This window comes from Athene noctua, chromosome 2 (assembly GCF_965140245.1).
Source record: "Athene noctua chromosome 2, bAthNoc1.hap1.1, whole genome shotgun sequence".
Classification (NCBI taxonomy): domain Eukaryota; kingdom Metazoa; phylum Chordata; class Aves; order Strigiformes; family Strigidae; genus Athene; species Athene noctua.
The window spans coordinates 13,446,703-13,472,799 of record NC_134038.1 but is presented as its reverse complement, the minus strand read 5'-3'; the positions used below and the strand labels follow the sequence as shown (position 1 = coordinate 13,472,799).

General features: G+C 40.1%; 1 protein-coding gene across 1 annotated transcript in view; it reads left to right on the top strand.

Annotated features, from left to right (window-relative positions):
* Nucleotides 1–26,097, top strand: part of FER1L6 (fer-1 like family member 6) — an 88,972-nt gene that overhangs the window by 39,405 nt on the left and 23,470 nt on the right. Inside the window, exons 13-29 of the mRNA XM_074901129.1 lie at nt 228–336; nt 2,117–2,297; nt 5,831–5,951; nt 7,244–7,344; nt 8,014–8,104; nt 8,884–9,003; nt 10,121–10,273; nt 11,594–11,780; nt 12,333–12,457; nt 14,343–14,477; nt 15,024–15,173; nt 18,990–19,100; nt 21,315–21,476; nt 22,608–22,791; nt 22,985–23,169; nt 24,667–24,789; nt 24,934–24,973. Of these exons, the coding sequence (XP_074757230.1) occupies nt 228–336; nt 2,117–2,297; nt 5,831–5,951; nt 7,244–7,344; nt 8,014–8,104; nt 8,884–9,003; nt 10,121–10,273; nt 11,594–11,780; nt 12,333–12,457; nt 14,343–14,477; nt 15,024–15,173; nt 18,990–19,100; nt 21,315–21,476; nt 22,608–22,791; nt 22,985–23,169; nt 24,667–24,789; nt 24,934–24,973 (2,278 nt within the window). The remainder of the gene's footprint in view (nt 1–227; nt 337–2,116; nt 2,298–5,830; nt 5,952–7,243; nt 7,345–8,013; nt 8,105–8,883; nt 9,004–10,120; nt 10,274–11,593; nt 11,781–12,332; nt 12,458–14,342; nt 14,478–15,023; nt 15,174–18,989; nt 19,101–21,314; nt 21,477–22,607; nt 22,792–22,984; nt 23,170–24,666; nt 24,790–24,933; nt 24,974–26,097) is intronic.

Below are 26,097 nucleotides of genomic sequence, written 5' to 3'. Positions count from 1 at the left end.
GACAATATGGACAAGACCAAAGCCACACAGGGTTATCTCTTTTTCCAATCATATCAGTTTCTCAGAGAAGAGGTATAACTTCCTACAAATTGTGCCTCACTGACCACCACAGACAGATCTACAACAGTAACACAGCTGCTAGAGACTTAGAAAGACTACTCTGTGCTGTAAAAAAAGAGTAGAATGTAAAATAAATGTAATTTTTCTTCCTCCTTCTTCTCCAATAGATCTATGAAGAGAAATTTGAGGAATTCCTCCTCTTTGGGACATTTTTTGAAGCCACAATGATTGATAGGAAGGTTGGGGACAAGCCAATAACCTTTGAGGTTTCCATTGGTAAGTTTGTTGAGCTCTTCTCCAAAGCAGAAAGGGAGCCTTAGGAGCAAGGAGATGTTACGTGTTATTGACAGCTGTGTCTCAGAACTCAGGAGTCAGCTTCAGAGTGGGGTTTACATTTGAATTAAATGCTCTTCATCATTTCTCTCAATAGCAGTCAAGCTGGGCATACTGATGCCTAGCTGTCTCTACTACAGATGCCCTGTATTAATACAAATCCTTTTACCCACTATATGCAGCAACTCACTCAGTATTTAGCCTCTTAATCCCCTGGGAGACCAAACTCAAGTAATTTACTTCAGGGCAGAGTTAACTCTGTGGTGCCCATTGCAATTAGTCTGTGTCTGTGAGGGAGCCCCTTTGCAGGGAGGATTCGTGTGGACCTTCTTGGCCAATCCCGCTGAGCTAGATGTGGGTCTGTGAGCGTGGCATTAGGTGATGTACAGCCAAGCTTCAAAATGCATGCACCAGCTTGTACCCCTAGATCTTTCTGGTAAGTCCTGTCCTCTTTCTGAGTAAGGAAAGACTGTACTGCAGGAGGGACTTCCTCGTGGTGGAGATGAATTGTCCCCAGGAGCAGACTAAAGAGAAAATTAAGACATTTTCAAGAACATTGAGTGGATATTTTCATAGCAGAAGAAATTTCCCTTAAGAGAGAAGCTTGAATTGGTCTCATTCGCTTTGTAGGGGCTTGCTTATCTCAGTCCTAGCCTCATTTAGAGTCCAAGTGCACAGTAGCATTCTGGCACTTCCAACCTTTACGCTTGCGTACCTGTGTGTGCTCAGCTATAAGGCTATGTGTGCAGGGAGAGATGTCTGTGACAAACAGGGCAATCAATGAGTGGTATTGATTCCTGCTGAAACTTAGCAGGAAGCAGAGCTGAGAATGACAAGAAACTCATTTGTATAGCTGGGCAAGAAATCATACTGATTCTTGTCAGAAATAATACTAAAGATTAATCTGGCTCTGAATTCTGGATCTGAACATCTACCAGCTACCTGTGCAGTTGAAATTTGGATCAAAATTTGGCAAATGATCGTTACTTGCATGAAAGATGGAACCAAAATTCCAGATCAGGATGTCATCTGGGGTGATTCAGCACATCGTTCTTCTGCAGGAAATGTTTTCTGCCTGTCTAATAAAATCTGTAATTACCAGTCTGATGGATGCGCCTCTTTTCCAGTGCTGGTAATTGCCCTTTAAGGCAAAACCCCATCAGAGAAGATGAGCAACATTAGCAGAGTTGTTTGGCATTTGGCTTGAAATGGGGGCCTCAAAGCATGGTTATCACTAACTCTGCAGCCCTACTGTGCAAAATTTTCTTGTCTGAAAATGAGCTGAGATCAGACTTTGAAAAGGTCATCCATATGTTGTAAAGAAGACATGCATTTGCCATGTAAATCAAACACATATCAGGACTCCTGAGTCTAGAGATATCAACAGCAGCATTGGTTTTGCTTCTGAGTTTCTTTAGCAAAATCAGAAGGTCCTGGGGGCCAGCAACTAGAGGATTGCATCACCTAGTGATAGGGGCAATATATTAGGTATATATCACCTAAAAGGCAGGTAAAGCAGCACTGTCCTGGAGTCTGAAAAGTCATTGGGACCAACATACCTTGTTAGAACCTTTATAGACTGTTTTAAGGTCAGAACAGCTAACAAACAGGAGGGGACATACATTTTCCACTGGTATGACTGGTCTTTTTCTTTTTTTAAACCTCATTCAGGTTTACCACCTCCAAGCTAGTCATCTCTTCACTTGTAACCCTGTGTCTCTAGGTAACTTTGGAAATATTACTGATGGAGCCTCAGCAGGAGCTGGAGGGAAAAAGAAGGCACGTGATGGAGAAGCAGAAGAAAGCCTGATGCATGAGGGGGAGGATGAAATTTCTCACGACCTTGGAGTAACCCTGATATCCACCACACCCCCTGAGAAGCCACTGATCACAGGTGGGAACAGGTGAGGATCTGTTTCAAAATCTCATCATCCAGGGCTCTGGTTCCTATTTTATAATCCTGCAGGACTCATCGATGAACCCCAGCAGCATTAAACAGGTTGTTTTGGACTAGAGGCTTTCAAGTCCTCAGTTATATCTTCCACAATGGTAAATTTTCTAAGCTCCACTGAATGTGCTCTGAGTCATTTTACACTCATCTTCTGATCTTGGCCTCTACAGTCTACATGTATAAGGACCAGAGCAGTCTACAGATATAAGGACCAGGTGGAAAATATCAACCTAGATCTGTTTGGTTTCTGGACCTCCCTAAAAAGTACTTTCATCCTTTCTTGCAATTAATGGCTCAGTCAGATTAAATAAGAGCTAGTGAAAGAAAACAAGAATTAAAATACCATACAGTTTTTGCTTCTACAGCAAATAAATAAAGAAAATGGGGAAAAAAACATTATTTGACAGAAAGATATTTGCCTCTCCTCATTAACATGACTGCAGATTTGGGTACATGCTGGGTTATTATCCTCCCTGAGAGACTGTGGGATTTTTAGTTTTTCCTTTAACAAGAATTTATATTTAAAGAACCCTTGTAATAGAATAAATCATTCTTCAAATTTACTATTTGCTTCTTGGCTCACTCCAAGATTAACAAAGCTTTCTCTCATTAAAGATCCCTTTTCCTCAAATTTATGTATGATATTGCATCTTGTTTTCCCTCCTGTGCTATCTAACATTTTGGCCAGCCACAGATACCACCTAATGACAATATGTCATCTTATATTGGCATCTTACTGGTTTCATCACTGGATATGTTTAGTATTAATCAGTACTTAATGGGATATCCAAACGTTTAGATAAACTGCATTTTAGAATTATAAATGAACAATAGGAAACCATAACAAGAGTCGATTTTGGAGATTAAAACCACTAACTTATTAAAGGAGCAGACAGAGCAATAAGATTTCTAAAGCAGTCACTATGAAATTGCCAGGAATTTTCCACATTTATGTCAAAATGTATAGCAAGGATAAGCTAACACTGAAATATTTGTTACCCCCGGTTCTCACAGAGGGAATAATAGACATGAAAGGTCAGTCTTCCATGTGAGTTATTTTATGGCTATATAATTTTCTTAGTAAATCCCATGAAAAGATTCTTAAGATCTATGAATTTCAGGTTAAGATGGTCTGGGCATTGTGAGATAGTTGAATTGTTTTTTCCTCTTATGAAATGACCAAAATTAATTACTGTCCAAGATCTGTGTAGCTCTGCTGTGCACCTAATTCAATGGGTAATGCTCACCCTGCTGTAGGTTATTGAGGAACAAGTAAAAGGGAAATTCTTTTTCTCTTTGATATCCCATAGGGCAGGAAAATTAAGCTGTAGAGAAGATCTTTATCTGAAGATCTTTATCTTTCTAAACAGAAAAACTCTCACATAAACCTGTTAGGTATTTGTGGAAGTTAGGAGTTATGGATAGGCCGTTCAAGAGCGGCAAGTAATTTGGTTTCTTTGAGTTTGGCTTAGTGATTAAACACATGGGTTCAGTTCTATCTGAAATGACTTAGGGTATCTGAGGCATCCTTACAAGCAAACACGAGAGGCCCAGCCCCTTCTGGGCCCACAGGTGGATGCCCATGCTTAGGCAACTCAGCCTACTGGGGCTCTGGATTTCAGGAGCAGATGATCAGGACTTTCTAAAAATTTCCTGTGCTAAGAGAGAGAGACCTTGAAATGGAAGAAGTATGCTCTCCATACAAAGTGCACTCTCCTTTCTTAGAACCTTCCTAGAGGAGAGGAAACGGAAAAAGCAAGCATCTTTTATGTCAGTTGTTGAACATCATGAAGAGCGGGAGATGTGGGTAGTTTTATTCTTTATTATTTAGGGAATCAGTTTCTGTGGGGAAATACTGCAGGGTCATAAGGCAAGCTGTGCTGGCTTTGACTGGGATAGAGTTAATTTTTTGCATAGTAGATTGTATGGAGCTATGTTTTGGATTTGTGCTGGAAACAGTGTTGATAATACAGGGGTGGTTTTGTTATTGCTGAGCAGTGCTTACACAGAGCCAAGGCCTTTCTGCTTCTCACCCCACCCCACCAGTGAGTAGGCTGGGGGTGCACAAGAAGATGGGAGGGGACACAGCTGGGACAGCTGACCCCAGCTGACCAAAGGGATATCCCATACCATATGATGTCATGCTCATTGATATAGAGATGGGGGAAGAAGAAGGAAGGGAAGGGGATATTTGGAGTGATGATGTTTGTCTTCCCAAGTAACTGTTACAGTGGAGACCTGATTTCCTGGAGATGGCTGAGCACCTGCCTGCTGATGGGAAGTGGTGAATTAATTCCTTGTTTTGCTTTGCTTGCGTGTGCAACTTTTGCCTTACCTATCTAATTGTCTTTATCTCAACCCCCAAGTTTTCTCACTTTTACCCTTCTGCTTCTCTCCCCCATCCCACTGGGGAGGAGTGAGCAATCAGCTGTGTGTGCTTAGTTGCTGGCTGGGATTAAACCACGACACAAGTATACACCAGTAAATAGCTCTCCAGTACAGGCTCTTCTCAGCTGCAGAGCATGTATTGGTGGCATCGGGTTAGAGCCATTCCCAGAAGAACATAAAGCTGTTTATAGAGTTTCATATCCAAAGCTTTTCACTGTCCCACCATTATTAAGGTAAATGACGAGACCTTGTATGTGAAATCCAGCATGGCTGAGCATGGTGTTTCACAGGGCTATAGTATTTCTATAAAGGGAGGACAACATGCTCATCAGGTACATGGGTTTGACATAGTGCCTACTGCAACTCCAATCAAAACATCAGTCTTTGTGGCAGGTGTACATTAAAGTCTGCAGAGCCTCTGGTTACGCTGGTGTCTTGCTCATATTTTTCAGTACAAGACACTCATACAGCTGAACACACAAAGAAAGCAGCATTATAAAAGCAGTCAATATGGCAATTTGGACCTAAGATAAAAAGTGAGGAAAGAGAGAGCAACAGATGGATTTTATCACCGTTATTATGAGTTTGGTATCACTTTTACTAAGCAGGTCCTGCAGATCATCTTCTCCCAATGAATGTCAATCTCCCCTAGCTATTGCTTCTGAAAAAAAGCATCTCGTGAAAGTAATGTAGTGGTGAAACTCTACCATGCCTCTTCCACTGTACAGTGTGTGGAGCCATTGCTCTTGAAGAGGTGATTGGATTTAAATCTTTGCGTCTTTTCCCCTTGTTGCTTCCCAGCATTAGTAGTACTTCAGAGCTTCTCTGCATGCCTGTTTGCCTGGCTTTTCTCCCACCCTGGAAAGCACTGAAATTAGATCCACTGACTTCAAGCTTTTTCTCTTCAGGGATCTCACAGGTAGTGGAAGTGATATTTGTGTTTGTTCTCCCTAGTATTTACTGGTTAGCACATGCAAACACATCCTGTTTTGTCTTCAGTTTCTCTGCTGTGAGAGAGCACCAAAGTTTTTCTTTCCTGCACCTCCCCTTGAACTCTTCTCTCACCTTTATGATCTGCTCCATACTTCATTTTCACAGGAACTACCAGTACCTGCCATACGACGAGAGGAAGCCCTGTATCTGTGTCAAGAGCTGTTGGGGCAACCAGACCTTTCGTCTGTACTCTTCCAACACTCTTGAGAAGATGGCAGATCACCTGGTAAGTGGCAACCATGCCTCCAGGCTCATGTATTCATCAGAGTATGGCAGTGAGAGGTCACATTCCCTAAAACAGGCCTTCAAAATTTCCCCCGACTGCATTCCTTGCTGTTCATTTTGTGAAAGAATAGGTGATATAGCCCCCCCCGCCGCCTTTTTTCCCAAATTGTTTTGATCTATTAGAGCTAGTCAAATATTCTTGTCTACATTTTTTTTTTCCATAAGGATGTCTTATTTTCTAAGAAATATTTTATTCTTCATAAGAACAGTCAAACAATTAAAATATGTGATATAGAAGAATTCTGTCTCTTATGGCTCTTCCTCTGATGTTTTCTTGCCCAGACCACATGGTTTAACCTGTGTTTATGCTGGAGAGTCTTAGAACATATCATCTCATGGGCAGTCACTGTGATGCCCTAGTCAAAGTGTCTTCCCATAATGCTGTTTTTTTCTACCCTTATTTAAAGTAGCAGTATTTTTTTAAAGTGACTTCTAATGTTGAATATTTTAATTTGGGGCACTCAGATTAAGAGTCTTATTCATCGCTCATTTATCCTTATGCACCTCATGATCAACAACACTGAAGTCATATTCATGCAAGGTTGTATCATGAGAAGACAGTGGCTTATAGGCCAACATTTCAAACCCAGGTATTTGCAAATTAAACATCTAAATATATATATATGGAGAGATGTCTTTGTATCTGATGTCTTTTGTATCTGATATATATATGAATATATATATTTGGAGAGATATGTTTGTATCTGATATGTTGTACCTGAACACTCGCAGGCCTTGCTGGAAATCCAGCTATGTATTTTAGATTGTAAGAACAGACTCCATTTTTCAATGATAACAGCAGGTGTTGTGGTAGACCTAGCATATGGATTCAGGTGCCCACTGAAGTTTAAGAAGTTAACTCCAGTAACTTGCTAAATTTAAGCAGCAGAGATGGAAGCAGAACCAAAGAGAACTACAGTTTTTCCTCCTACCTAGTGGAGTGTTTCCCACTGCCTGATCTTAACCAAAGAAGTGAGAAAACAAAGCTGCTCTAAGCAGTAGTAGCTTGGACTAGTAGTTGGAGAAACTGGGGAAAGGTCAAAATAAATCATGCTGCCAGAGTCTTCTCTCTGTGTACTTTAAGCATACTGATGTATCAGAGGTCCTGTTCTGTCAGATTACAGTTGCCTCCCTTATTCTTGCGAGTCATACAGTGAATAATGGTATTATAACACTAGCAGAATGACAAAGTTCCTTCCTTTACATAACAGCTTTTTCATCTGTTTTTCATAGGAAGAATCATTAGAGCAAGTAAAGGACTTGATCAAGGTTTCAGAGATTGCATCTGAGGAGAAAATGAGGACGACCCTAAATGATTTTATCAACCAAAGCAGGTAACTACATTTACTAGAGGCATACAGAAAATCAACTTTATATACTGGCTACAAATTTGAAGCTAGACAAGGAAACTGATGAGAATAAAAAAAAGTACAGTAAACTTACTGGAATATATATTTTATTTATTCTGCTATAAAAGCAAAGGCCTTCCCAAATTGCAGTTTCTATTTATACAGAGAAAATATTTTGTTGTTATTTTTGATATTCAGTATTGCCAGTAGAATATTGCCAATCATTGTCATATTATTTTGGCTTTGTGGACTCTGAGAATAGAATGTCTATGGGATAAGTAGAATTTAATAGATTGTGTGATAGACACAGTGTAAAAAAGGACAGGGTTACGATAAAAACAAAGGATTCCACATGCTGGGATAAGTCACACAGTGGGCTCTATGTCAGATGACATGATCTGGCTTAAAATAGATGTAAACTCTTCTTTCTAGATATTAACTCTGTTTCTGTGAAATGTGATGCAGAGTTTTTGGAATTTATCCTTTGAATCGTATAGATGCTCAATATTTATTTTAGAGAATTTCAGCATCTCTGTCTTCTGGTTCATGCACTGCAGCAGACAGAACATTTAATTCCATTTAATTCCAAAGTATTTTAGCAGCTCACATTAAAAAAATAACACATTTAAAGAACCTGTTATTCTTGTGTCCTAGGGCCTTCATTACCATTGCTGAAAAGAAGCCCAGAGGGTTGAATTACACTGCTTTGGACAGAAAGAGACTTATGCTGTTCAAGCAAGAGCTGGTATGTATGTTTTTTCCTTTAAGTACTGATGCAATGGCATTAACTGAAAGCACACTGATTATATACATTTTAATTTCTCTTTGATTTCACCATACTGGAGTGCTTTGTAATTAACATGAATATATTTAGTATCCAAGAGCACTTTTTAAAATAAACCCTGCTGTGCTTAGTGTACAATGAAGGTTGGTCTTACAACAACAGTTCTAAGATACCCTAAACCAATTCAGAACATGTTGCTTTTAAATACAAATAAGACATTATAATAATGAGCTGGTTTTAATTTTCCATGCATTTTAAAATTGGGTGATGCACCAGATTAACACTGCTGTTAGGCATTTAATTACTATGGTGGGGCTGAACTTCAAGACTAGTAAAGTCTGTCATTTGATATTCCTGGACCTAGTCACCTTCTCCAGGGAACCAGTGAGAAGAAACCAAACTGGGTGGAGGTTATCTGAATGTTTATTAGCTTTGTTTGCTGTTTGTAGCACAGAATTTGGCTGTGATTTCTGTCAGGTCTGAGGTCTGATAATTCTAGGTGGCAGTCACATGTCTCTTGGGGCATATATCCAGTATGCATACAAAGAGAAAGTGGGGAACATTCACATTTTTATTTAGCTCCAAAGAGTTGATTGCTTTCTGTTACGACAAAGAAGGTTATTGTTACTTTGAACCAAGTGTCTCTTTTCAACTTGAATCAAAGACTGTTTTCTCCTTCTGGGTCCAGTTCAAACTACTTGTTGATGAATAAAAATATATATTGTCTTTCCTGAATGCAGGAAGCAATGTCCAGTGATGCCAAGGGAATTGTTCAGCAGCAGAAAAAGAAGATGCCACTGGATGAAATGATGCGTGAGACTCAGAGCTTTATAGATAAAATTCGATTCTTGGTTGATGAGGTAATCCACACAGAAATTCAGATAAATGTAAAATGCAGGGTTTGATTTTAATTTTTGTAATACCGTGTGAATAATAACTCCTGGTCTGGTTATCCAAAGAGTTCTCCTTTGGATGTCTGGACCCAATCTTGCTTTGCATTAAATGGAGCTGTTAGCAGACTGGAGTAGGAAACATTGGACTATGTGTTAGGGAGAGGATGCCGTATGGAGAGTTTCTTCTTCTTTTTTTTTTTTTCTTTTTTTTTTAAATAAGGTTATCCCATATGTGCCCTGGTAGTTTGGAGACAGTCTGCTTTCTGATCTGAATTCATGTCTCTACTTGTATGGACGTAGTATAAGCTCAGGAATCTCTATGCTGTACTTCACTGTGCAGACACTGCCTAGACATGCTATTAAGCCTGGGAGTAAGGGAAGAAGAGACATATTTGGTCAGACCAAAACCCAGCCAGTGGAGTGCTATCCCTCTGAGAGCTGTCTGTGCTAGCAAACTAAACAGGGTCATGGCTATTCCATGGCTTGGAGAGCAAGTGGCACAGCCTGGTGTGGTTTGCAGCCTATACCCAAATTCTCTTCCTTCCCAGAACAGAGTGTCCTCACTCACAGTGCCTTCTGGGAACAGTCTCTGAGCTGGTCTTTGCTTCAAACAACACTCAGGCTTTGCTTGGGGAAATGTTGTGTGGGATGGGGCAAGGTAATGCCATGGAGCATCCTCTCAAGCAGAATATATGATCATATGCCTGTTCTTGGGTTTAGTCCTGGTCCTTTTTCTTTGCTGGTATCGATGAAGTTGATGGTATTTCCATGGTAAGCACTTCCAGTTCACACAGTCTGTGGGTAAGTTATTTCCCGAGGCAGAGTTGTACCCAGATTTTTAGTTTTAGTTTCCCCTGAAATGATTTATAGAGTGTGTGCTCCTGAATCACTCTACAAAGCTTAGGAATGGAGGTTTGGACTGCAAGCATGAAGTGCCAGTCTCTTTTAGTCTGGGTGCACATCTGCCACTCCACAGGAACTGTGAGGGCATGAGCTCTTGGTAGAGGGTGTTTTAACAAAAAATAATGGTGGTGGCTAGTAGAAAGAATTCAGTTTTAGTTCAATATTCCTTCTCACTTAACAGCCACAGAATACGGTGCCTGATGTGTTCATCTGGATGCTCAGCAGCAACAAGAGAGTTGCATATGCAAGAGTCCCAGCAAAAAATATACTCTATTCCCCGGCAAAAGAGCAGAGAGGCAAGGACTGTGGGAAGATTAAAACCCATTTCCTGAAAGTAAGTCTGGGGCGCTCTGCAAACACAGGTGTTGTCCAGGGAGCATTCAGTATTCAGATTTATTTCAGAGATTGTATTTTACAGGCTCATCTTTGTAATGTACTAAAAATGTGTACATGTTCATAGCTGCCATCTACTAATGTTTGCTTCTTACATTTATGCTTGTCCTTCTTTAAGCACTGTATCATTGCCAGGCTTTTGGTATATGAGTAATGAATTCTCTCACTACTTTTTATGGCAAGTGTATAGCATTGTTTATCTATAGCTGTATACATAAACAGATAGCAGAGGTACAGCTGCTTTGCTGGCAAAGACATCAGAATACAGTACATGAAAGTCTGGGAGGAGACTGGTAAGCGGTCAGCACACAGCAACTGAGATAGCAAGGAAACTAGGTGTTCAGAGGTAATGTAGCAATTCTTTGTGCTTAAAATGTGCCTAGGTTTGTGCAATATATGTAAAAAATGTTGTTATGGGATTATTCATTTTGAAGAAAGTCTTAGTGCATATGATCCTACAAAGGCAGGTAGTACCTGGCAGTGGAATACTATGCACTGTAATTTTTACTATGGCCATCAGGAAAAGCTCAAACACACAAGACAATAGTAACTTCATATAATGACTTCTTAGTGTTTTTTCATCTGGAGTTGCTGGGAGCACTTCCATAATATATAAACACTCCCATAATAAATATCTAAGATCCTGGTAGTGGCCATAGGTACTCATTAAGCTCAGTACTATTTGCCTGCATGAACAAAAAAATACCATCATTAACTATACAGCTTCTTCAGTATCAAGAATTACCATGGGAACAGATAATAAAAACCACTGAGCTAAACGAATTGGGAAGGGAGAGGAAGGAAATAATAGTATTTTTTGTTAAGACTAGTAATGTTTTATACCTGAATGTTTTCTGACCTGTCCAATAAAGTAATATTTTTAGTAATACATGGGAGCAACTATTGGAGACCAGTAAAAGTGCATGAAGAGGAAAGTAGGCTGAAGTCTGGGAAAAGTAGGGTATCAGCTAGCACTGATGTGCTTGCAACTATTATGTAGCCTACACAAACCTCTGTGTATTAGGCAGTATGCCATTTACATAGACTTTCAACTGAGCAAACCACTCATTTCTTCCATAAGAATCACAGAAGTTCCTTGTGCTAAAGAAGTCTCAGGGCCACTCATTGTGGAGAAAGGTAAATTATCAGTGTATCAACTCAGTGAATGCTGCTTTTTTTTAACTCAGACTTGGTAGGACTCAGCATCCAGCCTTCTCTCTTTCTTGAGTTTGTTGGTGATGGGCGGATTTTTTTTCTTCAGTTACCAGGCAAGCGCCCGCTGGGCTGGACTGTGCAGGCAAAGGTGGACATCTATCTATGGCTTGGACCTGCCAGCTATGCCCACAGCATCATGGAGAATTTGCCTGTAGGATATGAGACTGAACTACCAGCTAACACCAACTCAGGGCACAGTGTAGTGCCCTCACCCTCCTGCCTGCTGTATAAAAGTAAGACACTATTTCTTCTCGGTATTAACAATTAAGAGACATGGCCCCAAAAGTGCTAATTCAGAGGGAGACACAACCTCTGTTTAAAGTAACTGTTCTAAGATGATCATGGTTTAGCAACTTTTAATGAGAAAATGCTCGTTTTGATGCCAAGTCATCAGCCCTGCCACTGAAAATTAGCAGATGGCAGGGAAAGAAAGGACCTGTTCACTTGCAATTTCTGTTCCCTGTCCCAATGATGAAACATCCTTCAGTTCTCCTGATGAAGCTACCATGTTGAAGGCCTAGTAGATAAATCAGTGATGAGAGATAAAAACTGACAGTTAACAACCTTGCAGTAGAGACTTACATCAGACATTGATTATAAGTGAATACAGAAGTCTTACACAACTTCTGAGTGTCTTGGGAGTTTCTTTAGTAAGAAAATGCTAGCAACAGTTTCCCTTGACAGCAGATTCTGGTTGGACAGCAGGTGATGAATCTTCCCTTTCTACCTATGTACTGCATCATTTCCATGAAGCTGACATTACTGTTTTCTTTGCACTGACATAGCCCCACACCTCTTCCAACTGAGAGCCCACATGTATCAGGCCAGGGGGCTCATTGCAGCTGACAACACTGGACTTTCTGATCCTTTTGCAAAAGTTACTTTCACATCACACTGCCAGACCACGAAGGTAAGTTCCAAAGTCTATTTCAGTAAATGAAAACACTTTTTTTTTTTTTTTTTTTTTTTCCCCCAATTAAGCCATGAAAAGGAAAAATCTTGGTTTTGCAAGGAGGTACCTAGCAGGAAAAGTTAGATGCCTGCTGTTAAAGGGCAACTCCTGGCAGTCCACTGCAAGCAAGGCAAATGTTTAGGTGTAACCCACTACTCTAACATGAGGTGCAGTAGTACTAGTTTATTTTAGCTCAGATGTCAGATTCTCTGGGGCTACTAGGACCTTGTAGCAAGTGAATTACCTTTCTCTGCATCTTTCTATACATTTTAAGTTTGGACTGTTGTCATTGCTTGGGTATGAGGATGAACCCCCGTGGGTCTCTTTTCCTGTATGTGTGCAATGACTGAGCAAAGAGTGAAGACCTTTATACAGTTTGTGTAGCCATGCCAGCCAGCGTGGCTCTTTGCGATGGAATTTGGCAAAGCACACAGGTGGTTTTAGAATGGCAAAGTTGAAATGAGCTGAAAACAGAGAGGTGTGAGACTTTCTGCACTACTTAAATGTTGCAAAAATGTGCCCACAGGGAGTGGTCTCACATCTCCCTAAGGCATTTCCAGGGGGCAGATGGTATCCTGCGGACATTTGATGAAGCCTCCAGAGAGAAGTGGGAACTTCTACGGAGCTCCAGTAAGAAGGGTTGAAGTACAGCCCTGGCAAATGAGCAGGAGGATGATCCCTCACAGAACATGCAGACTGGCTTTCAGAGGTCCTGAGCCCTCTACAACTACCTTGGAGTTAAAATAGGGCTGGTAGTTCTGAAACCCATGCCTCAAGCACAATTTGCTGGGCCAAATATAGTCTTGCTTCAGAAGATGTATTTAATCCCCATCCAACCCCTCCCGTAAAAAACTCCACAGAATACTGTTTTAATTAATTCTGAAACTCCTCTGACAGCTTCTTCTCTTATGAAGCAAGTTCTGTGGCATGTGCCAAAGGGAGTGAGAAGAAAAAGCCTGTCTCTGCTCTACATTGTAGGTGTCTGTTTCTGCTGCTTTGCCTCAAGATTATGAACTGGTTTTTTCCTGTAATGTGATTTTAACTTCTAACAGAAGTTGGTGAATGAAGTCAATGAAGTTCATCTTTAGATGTACTAGATTCAGAAAAGTAGAATTTGGCCCAGGAAAAATAGGATTTTATAAGCACAGAAGTGTTAAGTTTATTCACTGCCTGAATAAAATATTGCAACTAATAACTTGCATGTTTTTAGAAGACTCTCAGTGAAGTGCTAATAAACTGTAGTCAAGAGCCTTATTTCTATTCGAAAGAATGATAGCAGGTTATGAGTCATTTTACAGTTGGCATATATTTCCTCTTTAAATGTTAGCATTGTTAAATATATTTCTTGCCAGGACAGTTAAAACATTGTCTAAGATGAAATGACATAAGCATCCACATAAACCAAATTCCAACATATTAAAAACTATTGGTTTATTATGAGTGATAAGTAAAAATAAGATTGAAAAAATGTACCTTGGAGAAATGAAAACTGACTTCGGTTTAGGGCAAAGAATTTTAATAGCACTGGACATGTGCCTGCTTTCCTAAACCAACAGCTTTCCTCTAAATTTAATACTGATCTTTGTCTACACAGACTGGTGGTCATGTACTGATATACTTGTGAGGGGTCTGTGAGGAAAACAGGGATATGGAGAAAACGGAGATACCAGCCTCAAGGCGGAAGAATCATATTCTTCTGCCTGGGAATAGCGGCTAAAAACTGTGGTGTCTCAGACAAAGAATTGATCAGACTGTGGGAAGGGACATCACCAGCAGCAAGTCTTCTGAAGGACTCCCAACCAACCAGTACATAGCTCATTAAACATTTCTTCTCTTTCATTAGATCATTTCTCAGACATTATCCCCCACCTGGAACCAGATGCTGCTCTTCAACAGCATTGTGCTTCACGGAAACAGAGAGGAGATTGCTTACTTCCCACCAGAGATTGTCATTGAGCTGTATGATGACGATGCAGTGGTAAACTTGAAATCCTTCTTGTAAAAGCCTGGGTTCTTACATCTTAATGCCAGTCTGAAGGCAAAGCTGTGTCACTGAATAGTCGTTAAATGGATGACCTTGCTGAATGGAGCTCAGTGGTTACAGTGGTTTGCAGTTTAACACCTGAAAACAGCCCTGAGACTTACTTGCAAAGCTGTGGCCTTGTTTTTTCCCAAGTAAATCTCACTCCTAAAGACTGGCTTACAGAAACCAGAAGCATCTTGCTCTCACCTCTCCTGCACACAGCTGTAAATATTATCTTTAAGTCTGGGGAGACATGGATTTATCTCTGACCATGCAAATTCTGACAGTCTCACTGACTGAATATAGAGCTCAGAAACTTTGGATGCTCTGAAGAAGTAATAAGTACTCAGCTCTTCCATTTTCTTAGCTGCCTTGCATTTGACACTTCTCTTTCCTTTGGGGAAAAGTTTTTTATACAAATACTAAACTCTGCATCATCTTGGCTCCTATGACAACTGTGAAATTCAAATGCATTTGACACCTGTATTCTCCTTTATTTAGGGTAAGGCAGAATATATTGGGTCTACAGTGGCTGCTCCTGTGGTGAGACTTGCTGATCAGAAATATGAACCACCTAAACTTTCTTACCACCCAGTGTATTGTGGCAATCTTTCAGGAGGAGACCTTCTTGCTACATTTGAGCTTCTGGAGGTAAACTAGACTTTCTCAACCCTGGGCTCACAAAAGCAGCTGTGGTATCAAGGCCCATCACTCTCTTGAATTAATGGGAATTGAAACTGAAGCAGGATGATTCTGCTGTTAGACCTCATAGTCCCCAAACAATCTTTGTCACTCCCTCCACGCTGCCAGGGGCCACCATCCATGCACACACCACTGCCAGCCCCTTCCATGCTCTGAGCCTCATTTGCCCATCACTTGCCCTGCCCTAAATTGGGCTCTGGTCTGAGAAACAACTGTGAAAATCCCATTGCCATTGCAATGACCTGTACTTTGGAGTAACATACAGCTCTGACTTTAGCAACCTCAAAGCTCTTAATACAGCTTTCTTAGGAAAAGGAAGTGGTGAATAGTAAGGATTGAATTAGGGAGGCTGAGTTTTCAGATACCCATAACATATTAAGAGAAATGTTACACTGGTTTCCAACTGCAAGACAAAAGGCAAATTCAGCTTACCTCTGGGGCTAGCCTGGCAGATGCATGAGTGAAGTGCATCCTGCCTGGGATTTCAGGGAATTTCAGTGGAATTTGCAGAGCCACCAGTTAGAGGAGACTTCTCTCTGCTGAAAACCTATAGCAGTTTATTCTGAAATCTGAAATGGGAAAAATGTGGAACTCCATGTTTTGCAGCTATTCCCAAGATAAAAAAGGCTATGATGGGCTAATTATATTCTTAGTGAAAGCCTGAAATCTGACGCTGTGTAGAATGTTTTCTCATTATGTTGGGTACCAAGGAATAGAGTCTAGTACCTTATCCATAATTTTCCCTTTTTTAAATTGAAATCCACTCTCTGGTGAATAAAGAGAGCATTGTATTTTGTTTTGCCATCTTTTGGAACAAGGGAAACAACACTGCTTCTGGGATATATTTCTGAATACACCCATAAGACCTCTCTAGAAAGTTGACAGGAACAGTAAGTAAACACCCTGCAGTCTTTATTTTCACACACTGTATTATTCTTCTCAATACAACACTCTAGAACATCTCACATGGCATATAATAACAATATGGACATTAAAGAATTTTTCAGGAAAAGATATATATATGTAAACATCTGCTAGGCTTCAGAGCACTCCCAGAGATAATGTGCCAGTGTCTCCTTCCAAAGTCAAGGGATTCCTGATGATGCCCTGTGTGAGGATGGAAAAAAAATCTCTCATCACTAATTTATTCTCACTCTGAGCTCATGACCTTTCCTATGACATACTGTCCTTGATAACTCTGATCTGCAGGTACCATTTGGTTCAGCCGAAGAAGTGTAAGAAGTGAATGCTTCTTTCTCAAAAGGAATGCTAGTATGCTGGGTTTTGGGATGAAATTATTCTTAAAACAGAGCATCTTGGCATTTAGAAAAATATGATTGTTGAATACTACAGTCTTGGTTTTGCTCAAAGTGAGCTCAGGATTTACTGATTTATTTTTTTAATCAAAAAAGCAAAATACCCTTCTAAACATATCTCATGGGCATTTTCCTCTACTTGAGTGACAGATCATTGACCTCTTGTTCAGTTTTACTGTGACTGTGAAGCAAAGTCCTTTCTGAGTTATACCAAGCTAATTTCACTTAAATTACCAGAATTTCACTGTGTAATACAGAAACACTGTCAACTCCACTAATGGTTGTTAGATCTTGGAAAACTGGAGACCTTGCACTGTATTGAACTGTTCTGTTAACTGCAATACATAAAAAGAACAAGATCAAGAACAAGTGAAGATCCAGGGAATCTTGATTTGATATCAGACTTAGGTTTTGCAGTCTTGGAGTGAAGTTTAATAAAACCTTTTTATTAAAAGTGTTAGAGTGCAGTTCTGTCTTCAAATGTGAGATCTTGCCAGCCTTCCTCTCCTAAGTAAAGCACTTTGGAACTAATCCCTTCTCACAGCTGTAAAAGAGGACACAAATAGCTATATATATTCTAGTTTAAAGTAAATAAATAAGTGGTGCAGTTTAGAAATTACATATGCATAAATCACTGTATCACGTAGATTAATATATTTTGCTTGATCACCTCATCAGTATACAAGTCAGATAATGCAATGAAAGTGGGTACCCTGAGATATGAGCTGTGTGCAGGAAGATGACATCTGGTATGTCATCTGATTCAGGTAGTCTGCCACCTGTTTTATTTAAAATATCCGTTAACCTATTATGGGGTAAAGTTTTGGAACATTTAATGTCAGTTAATATAGAGTGTTGAATATAGGGTCTGAATATGATTAAAGCTAAACAGGTGGATTTCATAAAGTTGTGTGTTTCTGTTTGGCTTTTTAAACAACATCAAAGACATGACTGATAGAAACCACATTGTGGAACAACAAAACTAGACCTAGATCTCTGGCCTCAAGTTCCATGAAATCTATTAAATTAATTGCTTTTGATTTCTACTGATAAAAGGAAGTAAACATGTGCATGTGAATTATTGCTGTTATTATGTGAATACTCACATACTCTGCAGGTGCTCTGCTAGAAGATACATTTTCCACCCATCTCCTTCACCTGCAGGGTACTAGGGAACACAATAAACTCCCACACAACTGTACATAGCTGCAGATAACAGACAGGTGACCTAGTTATATGAAGCAGAAGGTTCAATCAACTCTGCAGGTCCTTTGAGAGCTGTATCTCAGCTGCTTCACCTTTCAAGTGACAAATTAACTTAGGAATGCTGAAGCACTCCAGAAGTTGTGTTTCTTTTTTCCTGAAGCTGTATGTACAGTATGCTTTAGGTACCATACTTCATGTGAAAGCCAAGGAGAGCTCTGTCTATGGGTAGTTAGCTCAACTGTGAAACCTGCGTTCCTACTGTTCTCTGCTATCACAGCCTGAGTTTCATGTAAGACTTGATCATCAGGTGCTGGCTTCAACTGTTTCATGTAGAAATTTGCTAAATCAGGCCAGGCTTCAGATCTGGCCTGCATGGACTGAGAAGGTCATAAATACACTGTGGAAAATTAGAAAGGTATTGAAAATGAAGCCAGGGAGTTTTCCCATGGAAGGTGAACCAAACCAAAGAAGCAGCAGATCCTGGAGCATGGCAAGAGGCAAAGAGTTAGTCAAGCCTCTGAGCTGTGGTGGACCGTGTTCTCCTCCCGCCCACCTGGTACCTGGCAATCGTATACACCCAAATAAGCTCCCGAATGTGGGGCAGGCTTATGTGTAATCACACACAAAGATCAGAAGTGCCGCAGATTTTCGTAGTTGCACAGAGAAGACCCAGACCTAACGCTGAAGATGCAATTCACAAGTTCTCACATGGTGACAGCATGCAATAATGCAGGGCCTCTGTGCCACAGGGACTGAAAAGCATTATGTCTGTCTGGCAAATGTGTGGTTTAGCTGATGTGTACAGTCTGTTCACCAGCCTTTTTTAACTAGTATCAGATCTAGAATTTTCCTGTGAAAGTCTTCTAAGAAGTTTTGTTCAGGATTTTTGTTAAATAGAATTACCATGCTTTCCATTTTCAGTAAAGTCACCATGCTTCAGTACATGCAAATCTTTAGGGCAAACTATGTCCTGTTAGGACAAAGAAGCCTTTTTTTTCAGAAAGGTGCGTAAACCTGATGTATTGAATATTCTTCCTGCCAAGTGTTTTAGCATTCCAGCAGGACAGATAGTAAGTAATCCAGGCCACATTCCTCTCACAGCACAACCTGCCTGCTCTGCAATGTGTCTTGTGAAACTGCATTAAATTGATGTGTTGTATGTGCCATTCACAGATATTTCTGATCTATACTAGTTTTATTTTTTAAAAAAAACAGCCTAAGTTATGACTGCTTAATTTTGCAGATTCCTGAGACAGATCCAGACAGACTTCCCCCACTGGATCCACCAGATGTTGGCCAGATTTACCCAGTCCCAGCTAACATCCGACCCATTTTAAGCAAGTACAGAGTGGAGGTGAGTTACTTAGAATATTTCCATTTCCAAATCTCAGCTCCTTTTATTCTCTTATTGAACTGTAACACAAAGGGATGATGATTTTAAAATCCCGATCAATAGGAATCATGTGAATATAGCATATGGGTCCCAAAATAATTATGGTAAACTCGGATGAAATTGATTCTCCAAGGATGAGCATGCAAGGAAGTGCTTCCACCTGAGACCAGCAAGGGTTACGTCTCAGTCCTGATCTGCTGGGAAGGCAGAACATGGATGATGGACTTGGCTCTGTGCAGCCCAGGTAAGTGTTTGCAGGAGACAGAGAGCTTCCCCTTGTAGCTGACCTCACTGGAGGGGAAGTTCAACATCAGCCACCTCCCAAGATTTTTCTGGGTCCCAAACATCAGCCAAACAATATTTCCTGCCTGTGTACAAATGTTTGCACCTCCTCTCTTGCACTATTTGGGTCCAAAGTCCCCTTATGTTAGAAAGCAGGGAAATGTGGCAGCTTTTCACATCAGTGTAAGGCCTGGATACTGCCCATCCTCACCACTCACTGTTACTTGTCCTGCAGCCTTCACACTACCTGCTTACTCGTCCATTTTGTTGTGCCAAGTGAGACACTACTTGCATTACCTGGTGGCCCTTCTCCAGAAATACTCTTTCAGGAGCCCAGAAGCAGTTCCAGCTTTGCCTTCAAGGATCAAGCACTTAAGCTGCTGAAAAGGACAGAACAGTTATTAGCTCTGCTATATGATTTAGTTAAACTATTGTTTTCTGTACATAGGAAAGTGTTTTTGTTAGAGGTATTCTTTTTTCACACCTGACATTGTGAAGAAAATAGGCCCGTGAACGACTCTGCTGATGCTAAAGGGACAACTTAAGTCCTTAAACTTAGGTGTTCCCATTGCTCCTGCAGCATGATTGCTTTGTGCTGCTTGTGCATTTTCTATTTTACACTGCTGTGACATTCATCCCAACTAGCTCTAAGGCACCCAGCTTAGAAACATCCTCACTGTAGCCTTCTTGTCTGAACAGCTGAGCAGAGCGGTTACCTTCCCAGAGTATTTCAGATCTCAAATAGATTAAATTGTGTTTTGTAAGCACATTTATTTCTCCTTTGGTTATGGAGGGAGCCCAGGACAGCTCCACTCCTTAGTCAGATACCTTGGGCACCTCAAAATCAGGGAAATCGCATCCAGATCCAAACAGTTAAATTGCTGTAAGAACAGGTTGAAGTGCATGCATATATAGGGAAATAAAAGCTCTGGAGGCTATCCAGCAAGGACAAAAAGATTATAACACAACTATTTTTGTTAAGATATTATAAACTATATCTCACACTGGTGGAAAAGGCCATGGAGCTATTGTAACTACAGGAGCGTGCCTCAATTTTAACTGGGAAACTCTGGCAACAAAGCAGGATCTCACTGATCCTCACACCCCTCCAGTGACTCTTGCCACTCCCTGACTCACACTAATCTCCAGCCCTGCCAATGTTCAAGTTGCCCACAAAGCCCCCCAGGGTCTCTTTTGGTTCTAGTCTTCATTTCACGTTCATGAGACTCATGGCTTCTCTTACCAACTGTAATGTCCATCTCTCACCAACTGTAACCAACTCTTGCTGCCCCAGCCCTCTCCTTCAGGGCCCCCCAGCATGTATAAAGTCCCATTTTTCCTGCAGACCCCTATTTTACAGGCCCAATTTCCTTCTTGTCCTCCAGACCAGGGGACAGTCCTCTAAAGGAAATCTGCTTGGAGACCTCCCACCATCCATTGCAGACCTGATGGTTTGCTCAGCTTGCAAGCTTCTGTTAATCACCTCTGCTCATATGGTATTTGTTTGCTCCTTCAACAGCTGTAACACTTTAAACAAACCAAGCCACTGCTGGTCAGATGAATAGTTGCCCTTGCCCTGCGGAAAAGAGAGCTTTTGCAAATGTGATTATTATGGCTTGCTGTTGGCAATAACCAATAACTCTTTGATAATAGTGGGATGTTATTAATTGCTTTAACTTCCACCATCAGTCCTGATGGTTATTGAATATCAGATTTAAGTTGTTTGTTTGTTGTGTTTGTTTTTGTTTTTGTTTTTTTTTTTTTTTTTTTTTTTTTTTTTTCGGTACTCCTGCTTTCCCAAAGAGATATGAGGTGATGGGATCCCAGCAGTGGCTTTCCCCAGACTGAGGGGTCTTCCCCCAGGCTACTGATGTTTCTCTCTGCCCACCACAGGTCCTGTTTTGGGGTGTTCGAGAACTGAAGAAAGTCCAGCTCCTCTCTGTAGATCGCCCCCAGGTTCTCATTGAATGTGCGGGAAAAGGAGTGAAATCCTGTGTCATCCAAAGCTACAAGAAAAATCCCAATTTCAGTGGCCTTGCAGACTGGTTTGAAGTGGTGTGTATAACATGCTGCTGCTTGCCTGTCCGTTCTCTGGTTAGGCGAGGTGTTAATTACTAATTTCCTTCCCTCCTTGTCAAATAATTTCCTCTGTGTCTTGATTAAATACTAAGGGACATCAGTTCTCATGAAAAAGCTACTGATTTGAAGATGCTTTAAAAGATTTCTACTACAACTGTATGATAAAAGAAGATGATGTTACTCATGTTATGTCCCAAGTAGTCAAGGAAATATGTTGCAATCAGATTTTTACTGATAGGTTGGAACTTGTTGGCAGATAACAGGAATATTTTTAATACTTTTTTCCCATTTTGCAGGGTAGTGCTCAGTTTCCTTTCTTTCCATTCCTTTAATATTCCTTCATGTGTTACTGGGCTATTAAGGGGATTGATCAGTTACGGCTCATGAGCTCTGGACCTTTTCATATTGTAATACTCGCTGTTATGGACTGGAAATTTAATTATCACCTGTTGTCTGGGTTACACTTTCAGTAGACAAAGGTCAGCATCAGAAAATAATTAATTGATTCGATTTGTTCTGGTTGCTAACATCAAGAGAAAATAAGTTTATAAGACAAAAGGACATCAAAACACTAGCCAGGAAACTGAAGTGCAGTTGGTACAGTATTTTTAGCTTCCATTGTACATCTTATGTCCAAATATCTGTTTTCCCTTTTGTAATTCACCCTATAAGGCATATAGCCAGCCAATGTCCACAACTCGTGGTTGGGCAAACTGAGGCAGATAGGGTTAATAGCCCTCAACAAAGCAGCTGTGGCATTAGGACTCACAACTTCCAACACAGCATTCATTCCTTCTGAACATCCTGATTCTCCCAGTTTATTCTAACAAGAGATGCTTGTATATGACAGCATGGGACTCAAACCAGTAGCACAGTCTGTACAGTTCACTCTGTATTCTTAAGGACAAGGCTTTTTCCAGACTTTGCAGGAAACCATGGACAGAACTATATTGCCTATGCTGTATGCATTTTGCATTTTGAGTATGTTAATAGCTGAGGAGGAGAAGGGAGGGAATAGTAAAAGCCTCATTGCTGTGTATGACATATTCTATATGTGTTTTATATTCTCTGGAAATTCTCATGCTGCTGTCTGTCCTCCTTCACTAGGAGCTGCCTGAAAATGAACTCTTGCATCCGCCACTAAGCATCTGTGTTGTCGACTGGAGAGCGTTTGGGAGGAGTACTCTTGTTGGAACACATACCATCAATTGCCTTAAGCAATTCCTTTGTAAAACTCAGTTGGGTCCTCAAGCTACACCAAACAGACTAGACAATGTAGAAACTGAGAAAGGTAAATGTCCGATCCCGACCTCAAATAAGAAAACAAAGGACCTACTCAGAAGATTAACACTAATATCTAATACTTAGATATGTTTTATTGAGTGTAGGGTCAAACCCTTGATGATGGAGTCATTTCATGATCACAAGTGTAATGATAATATTTCTGGCAAAATCTTACTTAACTTGCAAACTTTCAATTTCAGCTTTGCCTGAGTCCTCCCAGTCTGCTGAGTTACTGCGAGAAGAACCATTTTTAGCTGATCACATCTACGCTGAGGTGGAGCAGGGTAAATGTACAGTGGTAGGGCCAGACCCACATCTTGCAACACTTCCTGCGACTGAACAAGAACACTTGGCTTCTGAACCAAGGAAAGAGAGAAAACAGAAGGTGTGCATAGCTGAAGCTGTCAGCTAACTTTCTGTTGCAGTCTTGCAGACTTTAGGCCTTCCTTATAAAATGGTAATCTCTTACTTATCTCAGGATTAGAGATTTTGGGTACTGATGTTAACACCCATGATATTTTGATGGCCCTTGAGAGAACTAGATAATGATGAAGCTTCAACCCCATAAAATTTCATTACTTCCATTAATAGATACTTCCTTTCTTTCCTTTTGCGCTTAGATGGTCATCTCATAGGCAAATAATACTGGTGTAGCTTTTCCTTGCCTTGAACGATCTACTTAATTGCAAAACTCTCACCGTGAATGACTGTTTCTGTGTCCATGGCATTTAGGCAGGGATGAAAGCCCCCTTGTGTTAGATGCTGTACAAATGTGGAGCAGAAAGTCTGTTTCCAAAAGATCTTACTGACAAAGTACAAAACTAGTGTCAGTCTGTGGGTAGAAGAAGATAGGAAAGTACAGGAAAACAAAGTAATTCTGGTCAGCATGGTCTTTGCAATACAGTAAACACTCTAGACTGTACTATTTTTTGTTCAGATGCACGTGCTCCTCCTTTCTCTGTAGTTTCTTCCATCACAAATACTCTTTTATTAAAAACAACAAAAGGAGAGGATACAGTACTGTGTTTCACTTCAGAAGCTGTTTCTGCAGCTACGTAAGGCATGCTTCTTTAACCTTTGATGTTTCAGGCATCCTTCATAATTAGGAGGTCAAAAAAACTGCAGGGGTCTCTTGTTCCCTTGATGTACACACCAGTTTGGATCTTTCATCTGATACAGAACAATTTTAATGTATAGCAGCAAAGTATAGTAAGAAAAGAGTCCTAAAGAGAACCCCGTAATTTAACTGTGTTATATTATTTATTATTCCCACCTATCTATCATGACCAATTATCTATCTCTGCTCTGGCCTCCCCAGCCAAGCTGACAACTCTCTTTAATTGTGTAGGATGAAACACTCTCTTTAACAAGGGCCAGTCTTTAGGCAAGAATGAAGTTAGTAAGGTTTGTCACATGAGCAGGTCATCTTCAGGATCAGATTTTAGCTTTTTGTAAGAAGAGAACAGCTGAACTCCAGCAACTGTTGGGACTCCTTCTTCTTGCAATAGGCAATAAAGTAATAATGGGAGTTCTTAAAATACTCGCAGACTTAAGTGGGAGAAACCCTGTTTGCACCCCTTAAAATATCATTAATTATTTCTCTGTGTAGATTTGCCTGTTTTCTGTGTTGCTCCTGTGGCAATGTCTCAAATGTTCAAAGTTTTGACATCATCAGTAGGTAATATGGAGACAGCTTTAATAATATGATGATCATGATGAAGTGTCTTGGAATAAAAGACAGAGACACTAATTCATATTGAATTTTATTTAGCTCTTGGAGGTTGAAATTTTCTTTGTACACATCTGTTCATGCTTGATACCATGAGTCAGGTGATTAGTTTTCATCAGTTCTGGAATTTGTCTTTTTCTCATGCTTTGGTAGGATATGAAAAAATCCATCCGACGGTCAACAAAGAGGAGAAGGAGAACAATTGCAGATGAATCAGCTGAAAATGTTATTGACTGGTGGTCAAAATACTATGCTTCTGCTCTCAAAATGCAAAAGGTAAGCCATCCAGCATGACCAAAACTCTCATGGATAAGCAATGTTGTAAAATTAGATTTTTACTACGGAATGATTCCTTTTTGGTGTTTCATTCATAATGAGGAGTTTGTCCATTTTCTTTTTTTTTTTTTTTTTTTTTGAAAGGCAAAAGAAATTCTTTCCGGTGAGGGAAAACCTGAAGACAGTAAGTAAATTATTTGCATTTTTCTATTATTTTTTACTACTAATACTTTGCTTTTCTACTATTTTACCGTCAGCAATTAATGTCTGGTAACAGAGTACAGCTGGTACACTGGGTTCTTTCCACTACAGCTGATCAGATAGTAAGTTAAAACTTCATAAACAGTGTTGGGTTAATATGAGTTACCTGTCATTCAGATCTCATGCACCAAGATTTGCGAAGTCAAAGTCCTAAATGATAGAATGTGGAGATTATCCTAATCTTAAATTACATTTGTAACAGATTCAGAAAAAAGCTTCTCTCAATTTTGAATCCAATTCAGGATCAATGACGTAGGAAAAGCTTTTGCTAGGAGACTCCATCGTCATGTGTGTTATTTTCATAGCTGAAAAATTTCGTGTCTAGCTCACGTTCTAGCAGAAAGTTTTTTGCACAAGAACCTGAAAGAACTTGGCCAGAAATAAGCTCTCTGTGTGTGTATGTATATATGTCTCCATATGTGTATACTTCATGGCTTAACAAGTCCTCCCACAATCAAACAGAACTATACACTTTTTTATTTTTTTTTTAAATGTGACTGCTTGAGCAGACTGGCAAAGAAAACGAATTTTTACTGTTTACACAGAGCTGCTATTTGGAATTAAACTATAACATCTTCCCATGCCAGAGCTGACGGCACTTCACCAGTAATTGAGGTGATTTCTATTTTGAAGGAGGTGTGGAGATTTCTCTGGATGGAAGACACAACCTAAATGTCAGATGGTATCATTCTGGAAATAGCAGCTGATGGTGTTTCAGTGATCAACAGGGCTGTTGAGAGATGAGGCAGAGATTAGTTTCTGAGTGAAACTCACTTGTCCACAGGGAGGAAATATTTAGATAGAAAATGTTCTACAAATGCTCATTTACAAATAGATATTTACTTGACATTGTGACATCCGCCCACATGTTATTCAGGCATCCATGGCATATTGCTTTTGACTGGTGGCTTCAGATCTTGTAAATTCTGAAGGCTTTTGTTACATATTTTCACCTATGATGATAGGCATTACACATACAGAGGAGCACATATATACATATTTCAAAATATTTAGTGATATCAAACACATAAGAACTACTCAAAAAAA